The following is a 17,001-nucleotide window of genomic DNA, read 5'->3' as shown; positions in this document are numbered from 1 at the left end:
ATGGTATTAGCGTGCCTCAGTATTTAGCATTGCAAAGGATAGGAGAAGCTTTGTAATTTATTTATCCACCAGTAAAAAAAAAAAACCTTTGAAAATGGACCATATACTGGTGACACCAGTGCCATTTTCACAAGTACGTGCTTAACTACAGACATGTGAATGAGGCCTAATGTAGTGTGTATTGTGAAATCTGCTTTAGTTACCATACAGCCATATATCCCTTGTCACACCCTAGGAAGAAAGAAATGGAATTCTTGTTCACTCACCAGGGCCTTAATCAGACATCAGTGTTTATTCCTGTACGCCCCGAAAAAGTGTAAGTGTCAGTTTTTACCACTAGCTGTTTGAATTTATTTCAAAGTTAAAAAAAAAAAAATTTCTCCTACGCATTACTAAGTTAATGACAGACAGCACACTGATGCCCTACGTGTGCTGTCTGTGACTTTCATGGACCCATAGACTTGTAATGATACTTTATCTCCGTGATGCCAGTAAACGTTGCTGTACCATGTGATGTGCAGTTGCAACTCTGGAATACTGCGCCCTGCACTCACTCGATTATGTGTACCTTTTTCCGCCCTTCTATGGGCTGTGTGTTTATCGTTCTTCTGCGCAGACACTGGTGAGCGACTCGCCTGCGCAGAAGAACAGTGCATCCAATAGCAGGGCTGAAAAGGTATGCATAATCACACAATGAACAGTACACACTTTGAACACAGTCAGCTTGCACAAAGGGTGATTGTAGTCAGCCTGTATAAATGGTAAATGTAGTTATGGCAGTCAGCCAGCAGAAAAAGTGAGTGCAGTGAAAGCAGTCAGCCAGCAAAAAGTGAACGCAGTGACTGCTTAAAAGGTGGCTAACTGGATTGATTTGTTGCATCATTCTTAAGAATGAATTCTTTTTAGAATGACGTTGTTTTTTTCAGTTTATTTTTTATTGCATATATACACAGATGCTATATTACATTTTACTTTCCCTTCAGACCCATGTATTAATTAGAGATGAGCGAATTTGCTCGGTTTCCTGCTTATTCAGCAAGCTATAGCGCTTATCAAATAAGCTGCAGAGGGAACCCAGATACCTGGAGCGTGTCTGCTGATCACCTGTCCGGCTCCGCAGTTGCTTGTGTCGCTGCTGTGTCAGTCACAACACATGCATGGAGAGCCCAACACAGAGGATCTCCTGCATGTGTCATGACTGTGACACAGCTGATCAGCCGGCGCGCTCCTTGTATCCGGGTTCCCTCTGCAGCTTTATCGGCAAGCGCTATAGCTTGCCGAATAAGAACTGACCCGATCGAATTCGCTCATCTCTAGTGATAAGCAATGTAATAGATTGTGTGATTCATGTGAAGTGGATTTCACTTTCAAGCTTCTTTTTGAGCCCAAACAAAAAATATCCCGCTCACATCATCTACACCAACATTCATACAAGGAGCCATAGTATAGCTGGAAAATTCCCTTATAACACACTTTGCAGTAATCAGTGCCTTCTTTACTATGTCTTCAGTGACTGGCACCACATTCAGCCTTGCTTCTCCAGCCAAGTAGTAGGACTCCTCTAAAGCTCCAATCCATAAAAAGTGCCCATTTGGTTTCAGGAGCCCAACAACATTTTCAAGTGCCTTCTGAAAGGCCTCAAGGTTAGGACTGCAAGCCTCAAGGCAGAACGATGATACCAGACAGTCCACAGAACCACTGACCAGCTCTCCTCCTAGTGGACTGGGCTGATGGACATCAACTGGAATCACGCGGGTAACGTGTTCCCGAAGTCGTTTCTGCTTATCTTTCCAGGACTCTCTGGTTGGGAACAAGAAAAAAAAGAGGATCAGAATAGATAACTACAAAACAGTATATCCAAATTACATGAAACGTTTATTCTACAGAGGCGAATACAGAATTTAGGTTCTCATTCACATAAGATAGTTGGATGGTCCTGCCATCAATTTGTTTGGCCAACTCTGCACTTACTGGCTCTTTAAAGGGATTGTATCATCTTTCTTCAGGAGCACAACGCTCCCATGCCTCACAGATTCCTGCTTGCTGGGGGGATTTGCACTCCTGAAACTTGATGGTTCAGACCAGTGGCATGGTGACAGTTCTGGTCTACCCTGTAGCGCTGCAAGCAGAGACAGCATTGCCTCTGCAGTATGGTAGTAGAGCAGGACACATGCTGATCCAGACTGGAGTTTGTGATCAGTATAGCAAACAGCTGGCAAGCGACGCTTCTTGCCTTGGAAACCTGTGTTTCTGAGGTGGCCGGAAATAAAGGCAATGACAATATTTTCCCAGTGCTATTGCCCTGACTAAGAAGCGAAAACTTAGAGTAATGAGCGAGAGAATACCAAAGTTTGGGTCTCCATTTGTTTAAATGGGGTTCTGGATAAAGTTCGGGTACAGTTCTGGTAACTGAACCTTAGACTAAAGATTGGGTACCAGAACCCGATTTCCAGGGGTCAGTTCAACCTTAGCTGGGACAGAGCAGGGTTGCCAACTGTCCAGAAATGCCAGGACCTGTCCGTTGAAAAAAAAAATTATGGTGTCCCTGTTGTTTTTTTTGTCTTTAAATGCCGAGGAAACGTATTCTTAACCGAATTATGGGCTGAAGACTCCATTCAGTATGGCCTTACAATGTGTCATTAAAAAAAATATGAAGACAGTTTTTTTTTATTTATTTTTTAATGAGCTGTCCAGCGGTTTTCATTCCAGAAATTTTACACTAGTCCCGGACTAGGGCAATGTTTTGTGGGAGGTGTACGCCACTGATAGAATGTGCTTTTCGCTAACTAAGTGACTCACGCGGCTTAAGGCTGGAATACAAAACACCATTCTTAATGAATAATGACCTGAAATTTTTGCCGAGTTTTCAGAGCAGAAACTCTGCATTGAAAATCCGTGGTTTTTGGTTCTGCTTCAAGAACTCTGCAAAAAAGGGAAAAAAATTATCTGTGTGAACACATTGCAAATATGTATCAGGTTTTTTCTGCACAGATTTGTCATAAAAACTGAATGATTTCCTAGTTACTAAGTAAGCAAAATGAATGAGAATCCTGAAGTCTCATGCACATGGTGCTTATTTTTGACTTGCAGATTTAAATCAATTCTGCAGATTTCATTCATCCTAATAAGTGGGGATAAATCTGCACCAAAAACATGCCTATTTTACACTGCATCTTCCTGCCCAGAGATGCAGAAATGGTGCAGAAATTTCTGCACCAAGTACTTAACTTGTGCACATACCCCAATATTGTCACAATGGGATATTGATCTGGTATATGAGTCATTGTGTGGCGTTCTTTATTCCTGGATCTGGACAAGGCCTTTGGATTACTCACCCTTTGCCCTCTAACTTGCAAACATGTTCAAAGTAGGGACGCCAGTCGAAAGCCCCTGGTTCATCACAGAGCCACATCTTCAGTTCTTTACGATTCACCTCCAAGTATTCTGCCAAAATAGTCTCCTGAAAGTGCTCGAAGGCACTCAACAACTGGTATATCGTAGGACCTGAACCAATATCGACCAAGGTGCGCCCTTTAATCCCACCTAGGAATACAGAAGCAGTGGAGATTGTTTTAGTCATTATTTGTGAAGTTATTAAAAGCAAAAGTTACAGTAGGGTTATAGTATGGTGATAATTCAGTTTAACAAATAGAATGAGTTGTCCTAGGAAAGCAATTCAAGGGGCAATTAATTGCCTTTACTAAAGGTCTCATATATACAGACACACAAAGCTGACCACACCTATTAGACGACCACTGGTTGGCTATAGATATAGTGTGTGTGTATATACTCAACTGTCGATCAGTGTGTATGTATGTGTATATATATATATATATTCTGATTGACAGTTGAGTAAACGCCTGTTTAGACAGAGTGCTATGCTCACAGAATGGTGGTTACTATGATCTTTGCATTTATAATCCATCATCAACAGGACACTGTGCTGATAACTATTTTCATCAATCACAAATTGCCAAAAGGCAAAAAAAATCTCTATCTAAAGACTGTTAAATAACTTTTACCTAATTATTTAAGAGGAATAATATAAAATTAGCATTCATCAGTATGTGTTTAAGGACACTGATACGATACCCATTTCTCTAATTTTATTCACTATTAGATTGTGTCCCATTCCTATCAATCGCCATATTATCGTATCAGAATTTGTTTGGAGCAGCTGCAACCTACCCTATCCTATATTACTGTATTGTCACATATCTGACTGACGCAACTAAAATGCAATCCTAAGCCTCCAACATGTTTCACCAGACAACCTGGTGTCACTGGGGATTGAAAGCTATATGGTACCATGTCTGGTGAAACATGTTGGGGAGGCTTAGGATTCCATTTTAATAGCGTCAGTCAGATATTATACTGTAATACAGGATAGGGTAGGTTGCAGCCGCACCAAACCAAACCTGATACGATGAGTGTGATCAATAAGAATGGGACACTAAATCTAATAGTGAATACAATGATATAAATGGGTATCGTACCAGTGTCCTTGAACACATACTGATATATGCAAATTTTATATTATTCCTCTTAAATAGTTTAGTAAAAGTAAAAAAAAAAAAAACTGCCAAAAATCCCTATCTAAGGGCGTGGCTATGTAGCCGAAGAAGAAGGACGCATCTAACAGGAGCTCCTTACATCCTGAGCCTATCCTGCCGTTTATACCTTCTGTTGCCGGGTGGTACCGTCAGAGAACGGAATCCCACACTCTCGGGAGCCTTGTGAGCCGCCCAGGCAACTGCTGTGGAGGTCTGGGACGTCGGGAGCTGCGGAGGTCGGAATAGCCGAGGGGCTCCACGTGCAGCGGCGGCCATTTTCGGTGTGCGCGCCTCAGGATACAGAACGCGACACCGTCTTCTGCTGGAGCCGGGCTTCTTCCTCCTTGGAGGCGGCGGTGATCGGGCCACAGCGGCGAGTGCTGTGAAGTGCTTGGGCACAGGAGCCAGGAAGACTGAGGTAGACGGCGGCACTTGCAGGGAGCAGCGGCCATTAACACAGCGCGCGCCCTAACAGCAAGGGAAGCGACGCTCTTTACCATATTTGCGGTGCTGGAGGGGTGAGCACATAACTGAGGAAATAAAGGGTGGTGCGGTGTGTGCCCTGAAAAATTGGGCCCTGCGCCCCCCCTGTCAAATAAATAAACACCTCATTTGCCAGCGCCATAATATTAGAGGGATTAACCCCCTCCCTGCTGCTCCCCCCTGTGGAAACTGAGACCGCTCAGCTACACAAAGCTCAGGCAAATATTAAAGCGACTATCTTTATAAATCTCACCATCTCTCTAGCCACCTGTCTAGTGGTCCCTTGGAACACAGTCCAGTGTATAACTATAAGAGATCTGGAAGTTGGGGCTCGGCTTATTCATAACTATATCTGGAATTGCTTTGTGGGGTCCTTTTGCCTGCCTGCCATGCAACACTCTAAAGGAGCAGGGGCTGCTGATAAGCTAAAGAAGTTCGCCAGGGATGATCCTCCTGATAGTGTGCGCACTCTTAGAAACAGTTCTGCACTGTCCCAGCGCAAAGGCCGTCCCTCTGATAGCAACGAAGAGGGAGAACAAGATGAACTGACTCTTAAACAGGCATCCGAGCAGTTAATGCAGGCTATCTCCCTCACTAGATCATCTCTCACGGAAAAAATAGAGGATGTACATACTGAAGTGGGCTGTCTGCGACATGATATGCAAGCTATGAGCGGGCGTATTTCGGAGGTTGAAACCAGAGTGTCTCACATAGAGGATACTATCACACCTATGGAGGCTACACTGAAAAAAGCTGCTGGTTCCGTAAACGCTTGGAAGCAAAAGGCAGATGATTTGGAAAACAGATTACGTCGCAATAATATTAGAATTATTGGTCTCCCGGAGCGTTCGGAGGGTCAGCAACCCGAGCAATTTCTGGAAGACTGGCTCAAGACCTCCCTGGGGGACGGATTCTCCTCAACCTTCTCGGTGAAGAGGGCCCATAGAGTCCCAACGAAACCTCTTCCCCCTGGAACGCCACCTCGACCTTTTCTGGCACGTCTCCTCAATTGTAGAGACAGAGATGCTGTTCTTCGTCTGGCGCGGCAGAAGGGCCTCATTAAATTCAACAATGCTACCATCTCGATTTTTCCAGACTTCTCCATGGAACTCCAAAAGCAACGGGCACGATTCATGGATATCAAGAAACAACTCCGAGATAAAAATATCATCTACTCCATGCTCTATCCGGCCCGGCTCCGTATTGTCCATGAGGGCTCCTCTTTATTCTTTACAGACCCAGCGTAGGTGGCCGAATGGTTGCGGTCACACAGGGGGTCTAATATGAAAGACTCCTAATCTGGGTTCTTTGTTTAACGGCAATATAAATGGAGCTTTTTGTCTGGGTGCGAAAGATGTCAACAATACCGGACACTGAATTCAGTGAGGGTATCCCCTTTTCTACCTGACTGTAGGAGTATTGGAATATGCTCCTCCATTGTTCAAGTTTTGTTTGGTTTGGTTTTATGTACTAGTTTTGTTTGTTTGATGTATATGGTTACCGCCAATATTAATACCTTGCTTTGTGTGTTGTCTCTGAGCTGCGCCCAAGTAACAATGATACGTATTAATCTTCTCTTTAAATACAAACATGGGGTCTGAAATTTATATGTATGACCTGGAACATACGGGGTATTAAAACTCCTCGGAAGAAAATCAAAGTATTTTCACAAATCAAAAGATATCACCCTCATGTTGTGGCATTGGTGAAGACACACCTAACTAGAGATACGGTTCGATGTATGCAAAAACCGTGGGTGCAGTGGTGTCTTCATGCATTCCATACCAGCTACTCAAGAGGGGTCTCTCTACTGATACACAAGGAGGTTAGATGGGAGGCCAGGGAGGCACGGCGGGATCCTGAGGGCCGCTTTGTCTTTGTGCATGCATTTATCAACTCGCGTGAATATGTGATATTGTGTGTTTTATAACCCTCCCCCCGCCAACATGTCGGTTCTTCGTATGGCATTGGGCTTCTCCTTAAAATATCCAGACGCTAATGTTATTTGTATGGGTGACTTTAATCTAGTCATGAATCATTCCATGGATAGATTGAGACTGGATGACGCAACACCCGGGGAATCTTTACCTCAGACCCCCTCTCAATTGGCACTGTTTATGAACGGCAGTGGTTGGCTAGACTTGTGGAGAATGGGCCACCCGGAGGTTAGGGGGATATACCTGCCACTCGTCTACTAAGCAATCCTTATCTCGTATAGACTACATATTTGGGTCCAGTGGCTTGGCACTTTGGGTGGATAGTATTGAACACGGCAATAGGGGAATCTCGGACCATAGTCCGATTATTCTTAAACTTAAATACGGGCAGCCCAATAACAATAGATCCTGGAAATTGAACCCCTTCTGGCTGAAATTAATAGACTCTAGTGACAGGACGATTGACCAGTTAAACTGTTTTATTTTAACACATCCGGAACCCCAGAATCTTGGTTTAAGGCCCCGTCACACACAGCGATGCTGCAGCGATACAGACAACGATGCTGATCGCTGCAGCGTCGCTGTTTAGTCGCTGGGTGGTCGCTGGGGAGCTGTCACACAGACCGCTCTCCAGCGACCAACTATGCCGAGGTCCCCGGGTAACCAGGGTAAACATCGGGTTGCTAAGCGCAGGGCCGCGCTTAGTAACCCGATGTTTACCCTGGTTACCAGCGTAAAAGTAAAAAAAACAAACAGTACATACTCACCTTCGCGTCCCCCGGCGTCCGCTTCCTGCACTGACTGAGCGCCGGCCCTAACAGCAGAGCGGTGACGTCACCGCTGTGCTGTACTTTCACTTTACGGCCGGATCTCAGTCAGTGCGGGAAGCAGACGGCAAGGGACCTGACGGACACCGGAATGTGAGTATGTACTGTTTGTTTTTTTTTACATTTACGATGGTAACCAGGGTAAACATCGGGTTACTAAGCGCGGCCCTGCGCTTAGTAACCCGATGTTTACCCTGGTTACCAGTGAAGACATCGCTGAATCCGTGTCACACACACCGATTCAGCGATGTCAGCGGGACCTCAACGACCAAAAAAAGGTCCAGGCCATTCCGACACGACCAGCGATCTCGCAGCAGGGGCCTGGTCGCTGGTACGTGTCAAACATAACAAGATCGCTACTGAGGTCGCTGTTGCGTCACAAAACTTGTGACTCAGCAGCGATCTCGCTAGCGATCTCGCTATGTGAGACGGGGCCTTTATTCTGGGATACCCTGAAGGCATACTTGAGGGGGTGTTTGTCCTCTACAATTTCTTACATCAAAAGAGTGACGGTGAGGGAGGATGATGAGATAGAGCGGCGACTGAAGGACTCAGAGGCCACATATACAGTGGGGCAAAAAAGTATTTAGTCAGTCAGCAATAGTGCAAGTTCCACCACTTAAAAAGATGAGAGGCGTCTGTAATTTACATCATAGGTAGACCTCAACTATGGGAGACAAACTGAGCAAAAAAAATCCAGAAAATCACATTGTCTGTTTTTTTTATCATTTTATTTGCATATTATGGTGGAAAATAAGTATTTGGTCAGAAACAAACAATCAAGATTTCTGGCTCTCACAGACCTGTAACTTCTTCTTTAAGAGTCTCCTCTTTCTTCCACTCATTACCTGTAGTAATGGCACCTGTTTAAACTTGTTATCAGTATAAAAAGACACCGGTGCACACCCTCAAACAGTCTGACTCCAAACTCCACTATGGTGAAGACCAAAGAGCTGTCAAAGGACACCAGAAACAAAATTGTAGCCCTGCACCAGGCTGGGAAGACTGAATCTGCAATAGCCAACCAGCTTGGAGTGAAGAAATCAACAGTGGGAGCAATAATTAGAAAATGGAAGACATACAAGACCACTGATAATCTCCCTCGATCTGGGGCTCCACGCAAAATCCCAACCCGTGGGGTCAGAATGATCACAAGAACGGTGAGCAAAAATCCCAGAACCACGCGGGGGGACCTAGTGAATGAACTGCAGAGAGCTGGGACCAATGTAACAAGGCCTACCATAAGTAACACACTACGCCACCATGGACTCAGATCCTGCAGTGCCAGACGTGTCCCACTGCTTAAGCCAGTACATGTCCGGGCCCGTCTGAAGTTTGCTAGAGAGCATTTGGATGATCCAGAGGAGTTTTGGGAGAAAGTCCTATGGTCTGATGAAACCAAACTGGAACTGTTTGGTAGAAACACAACTTGTCGTGTTTGGAGGAAAAAGAATACTGAGTTGCATCCATCAAACACCATACCTACTGTAAAGCATGGTGGTGGAAACATCATGCTTTGGGGCTGTTTCTCTGCAAAGGGGCCAGGACGACTGATCCGGGTACATGAAAGAATTAATGGGGCCATGTATCGTGAGATTTTGAGTGCAAACCTCCTTCCATCAGCAAGGGCATTGAAGATGAAACGTGGCTGGGTCTTTCAACATGACAATGATCCAAAGCACACCGCCAGGGCAACGAAGGAGTGGCTTCGTAAGAAGCATTTCAAGGTCCTGGAGTGGCCTAGCCAGTCTCCAGATCTCAACCCTATAGAAAACCTTTGGAGGGAGTTGAAAGTCCGTGTTGCCAAGCGAAAAGCCAAAAACATCACTGCTCTAGAGGAGATCTGCATGGAGGAATGGGCCAACATACCAACAACAGTGTGTGGCAACCTTGTGAAGACTTACAGAAAACGTTTGACCTCTGTCATTGCCAACAAAGGATATATTACAAAGTATTGAGATGAAATTTTGTTTCTGACCAAATACTTATTTTCCACCATAATATGCAAATAAAATGATAAAAAAACAGACAATGTGATTTTCTGGATTTTTTTTGCTCAGTTTGTCTCCCATAGTTGAGGTCTACCTATGATGTAAATTACAGACGCCTCTCATCTTTTTAAGTGGTGGAACTTGCACTATTGCTGACTGACTAAATACTTTTTTGCCCCACTGTATAGCTGATCAGACTAGTAGTAACCGAGTTGAATGGCTTGCTTCCCAGAGGTTGTGTACCCAACATGCAGACACTAAGTCGAAACGCAAATTATTCTTCACCCGTCAGTCCTATTTTGAACTGGGGAATCAGGCCAGTACACTCCTAGCTTTCTTAGTACGCCAACACAACACCTCCAACACAATATTACAGATCCGTATACCTGATGGCTCATTAGTGTCCTCTACTGCCGAGATACTTCAGTGTTTTCACAGTTATTATAACTCATTATACAAATCTAGCAGCGGTCTTGATGTATTTGAATGTTTGGACTACTTATCAGACATAATGTTCCCCTCACTGAGCCCATCCCAACAAGCCTTCATGGAGGCTGAGTTTACTTTGGAGGAGGTGGAACATGCTATAACGGATATGGCTACTGGGAAGGCCCCGGGACCTGATGGGTTTCCCATTGAATTATATAGGAAATACCGAAATAAGTTAGCGCCTCTACTATTGAAAGTACTCAGAGGAATATGGAGGGGAGAGTCAGTGCCTGAAACGTTTTATAATGCCAACATTATTGTGCTCAGGAAGGAGGGGAGGGATCCTCTAGATTGTGGATCGTATCGACCAATATCTTTAGTGAATGTGGATTATAAAATCTTTACAAAAATTCTGGCTACCAGGCTGAATACGATTATATTAGATCTTATACACCCAGACCAGACTGGTTTTATGCCGGGGAAAATTACTTCCATCAATATCAGGCGGGTACAGTCGGTCATCCAATATAGCTCTCTGGAGTCAGATAATAAGTGGGCATTGGCATCGTTGGATGCGGCTAAGGCTTTTGATTCCCTTGAGTGGTCCTTCCTCTCTGCATGTTTACGGAAGTACGGTTTTGGAGACAAATTTCTGAGAGGGATAGGTACATTATATGCGAAACCTAGGGCGCGTATGGTTGTGAATGACTCTATATCTGAACCCTTTTCTCTGCATAGGGGAACTCGCCAGGGATGCCCTCTTTCCCCGGCTCTATTTCCCCTGGCGATAGAGGCCTTGGCAATGCAGATGAGGTCCTCCATAGACATTAAAGGGATACACATTGCGAATCGAGTAGACACTATTGGTCTTTATGCTGATGACATGGTGGTGTTTATGGATCAAACAGAGGATACGCTACCAAAACTAATTACGATGATAGATAAATTCAGCAACTACTCCGGTCTTTATATAAATTGGGATAAATCTGCCCTGATGCCTCTCTCTCATACCCCAAGAGTCTCTCGTTGTTGCCCATCGTTTCCAGTTTCAAATATTTGGGAATGTATATGTCTCAACGTAGTCAACTCGATTTACAACACATCACATCACATGGCAGTGACATCATCGCAGGTCCTACAGCTATTTGCTGTGCAGCAGATCCATCCTGGTGTTCTGTGGATGTCTTTTGTTCTCTGGTATCAGCCATTACATCAGACGGCCAGAGCTTACTGCGTCTGCGCAGGACACCAGTACACAGCGCAGGCGCCGGCTTTGAAATGATAGCGCTGAGGGGGCGGCGCCGAAAGCGCAGGAAGATGTGAGTGACGGCAGAGGAGCTGGCCAAGCTGGGGAGTGAGGACCCGCCTACCTGGCTAGAGACAGGAATTGTGGCTAAGTATAAAAACGTTTTATTTGGGGTATGCTTGAACCTAAAACTAAAAGAGCCACCTTGTTAGAATGCAGCATTACTGCTGCACAAGGTGGCTCTTTTAGTTTATAACGGCTGGAGGGGGGTGACAGTGGCCCTTTAAGCTATCTACTCTACAGAGACCCAAGCAGGGGGGCGGGGCGGCCTTGCCGGACTTCTACCTATATTATCTTGCCGGGCAGGCTAAAATGATAAATAAATGGATGCCCAATAACTCTCTCCCCAACTCTGAGAGACATTTGCTTTATTCAGCCCAAATAGATTGTCCACTGGGGTTTTTGGAGCTGGAGAGGGTTGGTGTTCCTCGTCTGCTACCTCTGCTCCGATTTGCACGATCAATATGGAGGCAAATTAAAAAAATAATTAAATTTGTTGACATAGCAACGGAAATGCCATTGTGGAATAACAGTTATTTTCCGGAATTATTGGGCCCACCCGTCCACAGAATTTTGGATATCACATGGTGTTCTCTCGGTGGGTAATATACATAACCAGTGGATTTTTATCTCCTTTGAACAATTACAAAATACTTATAATATCCCGAGGTCTCAATTTTTCCGCTATCTGCAACTAAGATCAGCCTTTCAATCGCACATACGGAATATGGGTAATGGTCGTGCTATTTCATCCTTACCATTAATAGGAATTCTCAATTCGCAAGGTCCTCAAGGACCTATTTCCTCTTTATACACCTATCTATTATCCACGTGAGGGGAGTCTATTATAAATTCTATCAAGGGGAAGTGGGAGGGTCTTCTTCCAGATACACTGGGGGAAGAATGGGACGATATTCTGGAATCCCCAACTAAAGTTTCCCCGTCAATTAATAGGATGACTCAATTGTACATTATATACCAATCCTATTTGACCCCGATTCCTCTTTTTAAAATGGGTCGTCTCCCTTCATCAGATTGTTTGAGGTGTCATTCCAGTAGTGCGGATTTTATTCATATGATTTGGAAATGTCCTGTTATTTTTTATTATTGGAAGGAGGTGACGACATTATTGACATCCGTATTGTCGATTCCTGTCCCACTCGATCCATTGACTTGTTTATTTGGGGTGTGGGATGCGGAAACATGGGATCATTGTACTGGGATTTTTCTGCGGGAGGCACTGTTTATGGCGCGAAAGGTACTGGCGCTGCGGTGGATGGGTGGTTCTTGTCCATTTTTATTCAAAAACCGACTAATACCTAAAAATTTCCTTTATTATGAAAAATTGTTAACAATTTTTCATAATAAAGGACATTTTTAGGTATTAGTCGGTTTTTTAATAAAAGTGTTAAAATACTATACCAACTTATCGATATATAAATTACTGTGGTTCTTGTCCATCTCTTAGAATATGGGTTGATTTGGTGAATTAAATTATCCCGTAGGAGCGGACGTTGTATCAGAATAGAGGTTGTCCAGATAAATTTGAGAAAATATGGGGGAGATGGAACTCCTCCTATCATACTCTATAAGCTGTAACAATTTAGCATACATGTAAGAAGTGGGGCCTGTGGCTCTGGAGACATTACTTACAAGGTGGAATTTATACGAAACTCTCCTTTTTGGCGGTGTTTTATGTTTTATTAGTAGTTAATGTAGGTAAGGTTACAGAATGAGATACCAATAATTATCATGCACCATTTGTTACTTTTGTAATATTCCAGATGTGACAATGCATAACAATTATCTGTATTTCATGTTATAATGGATAATGATGAACGCAAATGCAAATGTGTGTATGATTTATTATTCTGCAATTAATAAACAAATTTAAAAAAAAAAATCCCTATCTAAAGACAATTTGTGATTATTGCCCTACGCTGACTTTGTGGATAGCATTTATTTGTGTATTATGATAACGATTTTTAAGGTTGCTTAAGTCAGTACTCTTGATGTTTGAGTGTCTTTCTAGTTCAGGTGGTTCCTGGCTTATTGAGACGGGCTGATAATTGGGAAAGTGTGTTCTTATAAACGCCCATCTCAATTATTGGCCCATCATAAACTATGACACTGACACACTGGCACTGACTTTTGAGGAGTTTGTCAGAACATGTTTGCTGAGAGCAAAAAAAAATCAACCAAAAATTGCATTTAAATTACTTGGAAGACATCAAATTCATTTCTATTGTAAGGACGCTCTGCTGTTCATATGTTTAATCTTTTGAAGGTTTTTTTCTGCCCACTTTTTGAAAAACTGGTGGGGAAGGGGGGAATTCTTGCATTTGAAGAGTCACCTTTTGGATTCTGCTCCAAACTAGGCATATTAAAATACTGCAAGAATTATGCAAAACCACATCAGGAAACTAAATTCTCCCCCAAACTTCCCAAAATATGGAGCTTTTCTTAACGTGGAACTTGAAGACTTATTACTTTTGACCACCTTTAAAAAAAGCAAAACTGTGTGCTCATACCCTGCATGGGCCTTGAATTACTCCCACCCATCTTAGTGGGTCAGAAGACAAACTATACCCTAACCGTTTAGATACTGGACTCTTATATTGGATGAGGGTGGTAGGGAGCTTATCACTGGGAATGGCTTAGTGTGCCATCCATAAAACAGGACAGTACATGGACAATAGCATTCTATGGGGCTACAACAAAAAAAACACCATCTGTAACAAGCTATACAATAAAGTATGCACAGTGAACAATTAAAGTAAAATTTCCAAAAGAGTGGTATGTAGCCCAACTTTTACCAATGAATATTATAAGACCAGACAATAATGTAAAAAAAAAAAACAAAAAAAAAAAACTTCTTGGTTGACATAGTAGGATATCCGCAAACACTCAACTAAAAATACATGACTTATTTAAACTGGAGAGCTCACCTTTGGTACAAGCGTCATGAAGTTGCCGCAGCTTCCAACACATAACACTGTCCTCGCTTGAGAAGTCTGCCCGAGGGGGCACATAGTTATTCTGCAAGTAGGCTCTGGGGTTGAATAGCTGGTAGGACTCAGCGACTGCCTGGATGCTGCTCATGTTGGAAGAGACAGATAATACAGCCCTCAGTGCACTCCTCTCACCTTTATAAGCTGGAGGTATCATCCCTTCCTATCATTAGTCTGCATTACAGGTACACCTCCCATCACTCTCCATTACAACTGCATCCACCCTTAGTCTGTGATAGCATCTCCCACATTGATTCACTTTTCAGTCTTCCCCAAGGGCTATACACAGCAGCACAAGGGTATCTAGAAATGTCATTACTTTATCTGCCAGATGCCAGCCACCACAGAGCTGAAGCACATACGTCCAGATTGCTCTTGGCTTTCTGTACATATTATTCTCTGTCTCAAATGTACATGGTTGGGATGACTTTTGTATAATATTTATTTTTGTGCCGGTTGTATATACTATACCCTATATATTCTAGCATGTTGTTCAATTATTCTACAGCAGACCTGGGCAAATTGCTGGCCACACCCGGCCCTTTGGCTATCCCGGTTCGGCCCACAGTCGAAGGAATAGAGATCAGATGCTACAGTAATGCATCAGCGACTGTAGAACACAGCAAGCACCTGACTTGCATGGAGACGCAGGTTAGATGCACACGGTCCGTGCCTTTCTGTGGGTGCTCCTCACAGTCTGTTCCTGTCTGGCAACATCAGTGTGTGCTTGATAACTGTTCCCAGCTGTACCACCTGAACAACACACCAAAAGAATACACCCCGCTTTGCCTGAGCAGCACACCAAGAGAATGCACCCCACACTGCCTGAGCAGCACACCAAGAGAATACTCCCTGCACTGCCTGAGCAGCACACCAAGAGAATGCACCCCACACTGCCTGAGCAGCACACCAAAAGAGTACTTGCCTGAGCAGCACACCAAGAGAATACACCCCGCACTGCCTGAGCAGCACACCAAAAGAATGCACCCTACACTGCCTGAGCAGCACACCAGAAGAATGCACCCTACACTGCCTGAGCAGCACACCAAAATAATACACCCTACACTGCCTGAGTAGCACACCAAGAGAATACACCCCGCTTTGCCTGAGCAGCACACCAAGAGAATACTCCCTGCACTACCTGAGCAGCACACCAAGAGAATACACCCCGCACTGCCTGATCAGCACACCAAGAGAATGCACCCCACACTGCCTGAGCAGCACACCAAAAGAGTACTTGCCTGAGCAGCACACCAAGAGAATACACCCCACACTGCCTGAGCAGCACACCAAAAGAATGCACCCTACACTGCCTGAGCAGCACACCAAGAGAATACTCCCTGCACTGCCTGAGCAGCACACCAAGAGAATACACCCCGCACTGCCTGAGCAGCACACCAAGAGAATACACCCCGCACTGCCTGAGCAGCACACCAAGAGAATACACCCCACACTGCCTGAGCAGCACACCAAGAGAATACACCCTGTACTGCCTGAGCAGCACACCAAAAGAGTACTTGCCTGATCAGCACACCAAGAGAATGCACCCCACACTGCCTGAGCAGCACACCAAAAGAGTACTTGCCTGAGCAGCACACCAAGAGAATGCACCCTACACTGCCTGAGCAGCACACCAAAAAAATGCACCCTACAGTGCCTGAGCAGCAAACCAAAAGAATGCACCCTACACTGCCTGAGCAGCACACCAAGAGAATACATCTTGCTTTGCCTGAGCAGCACACCAAGATAATTCCCCCGCTCCCTGAGCAGTACACCAAGAGAATACACCCCACGTTGACTGAGCAGTACACCAAGAGAATACTCTCCTCCGCACCTGAGCAACACACCAAGAGCATAAACCCTGCACTGCCTGAGCAGCACACCAAGAGAATACACCCCACACCACATGTGCAGAACAACAAGGGAATACAACCCACGCCACCCGTGCAGTACACCAAGAGAATACACTCCCAAGCTGCCTGAACAGCTCACCAAGATAATTCCCCCCCACTCCCTGAGCAACACATCAAGAGAATACACCCTGCGCTGCCTGAGCAGCACACCAACAGAATACACCCCACACCACTTGAATAGCACACCAAGAGAATATCCCCCCTCTGCCTGAGCAGCACACCAAGAGACTACACCTCACGCTGCCTGAGCAGTTACCTATAAGAATACACCCCGCACCACCAGAGCAGCACACTGAGAGAACACACTGCCGGGATACCTAATCAGCACACCAAGAGAATACACCCCTCACCACCTGTGCAGCACACCAACAGAATTCACCCACTCTGCCTGAGCAGACATGGTGAATCCATGCAACCAGTAAATAACTGCCAGCTCTTGCATGTTAATTCCTCATGAAATGGCTCAAATATCATTGGATCAGGTTAAAAGATTTGTAGGCCTCATGCACATATGCCATGTGAATCTGTGGAATGCATGGATCCACGTGTCA

The 17,001-nt window shown here is 44.5% G+C and overlaps 1 protein-coding gene across 1 annotated transcript; it reads right to left on the bottom strand.

The window, feature by feature from the left end:
• Window positions 1–766: 766 nt before the first annotated feature.
• PNMT (phenylethanolamine N-methyltransferase) lies at window positions 767–14,753 on the bottom strand. Its single transcript, XM_077257692.1, has 3 exons — window positions 14,475–14,753; window positions 3,336–3,543; window positions 767–1,800 (listed from the first exon to the last, which is right to left on the bottom strand). Exons 1-3 carry the CDS (start codon window positions 14,692–14,694, stop codon window positions 1,368–1,370), a joined length of 861 nt encoding a protein of 286 aa, XP_077113807.1. The 5' UTR covers window positions 14,695–14,753; the 3' UTR covers window positions 767–1,367.
• Window positions 14,754–17,001: the final 2,248 nt, after the last annotated feature.

This window comes from Ranitomeya variabilis, chromosome 4 (genome assembly GCF_051348905.1).
Source record: "Ranitomeya variabilis isolate aRanVar5 chromosome 4, aRanVar5.hap1, whole genome shotgun sequence".
NCBI classification, from domain to species: Eukaryota; Metazoa; Chordata; class Amphibia; order Anura; family Dendrobatidae; genus Ranitomeya; species Ranitomeya variabilis.
Note: the sequence above shows the minus strand (reverse complement) of the source record. Positions and strands in the feature narration are given on the sequence as shown.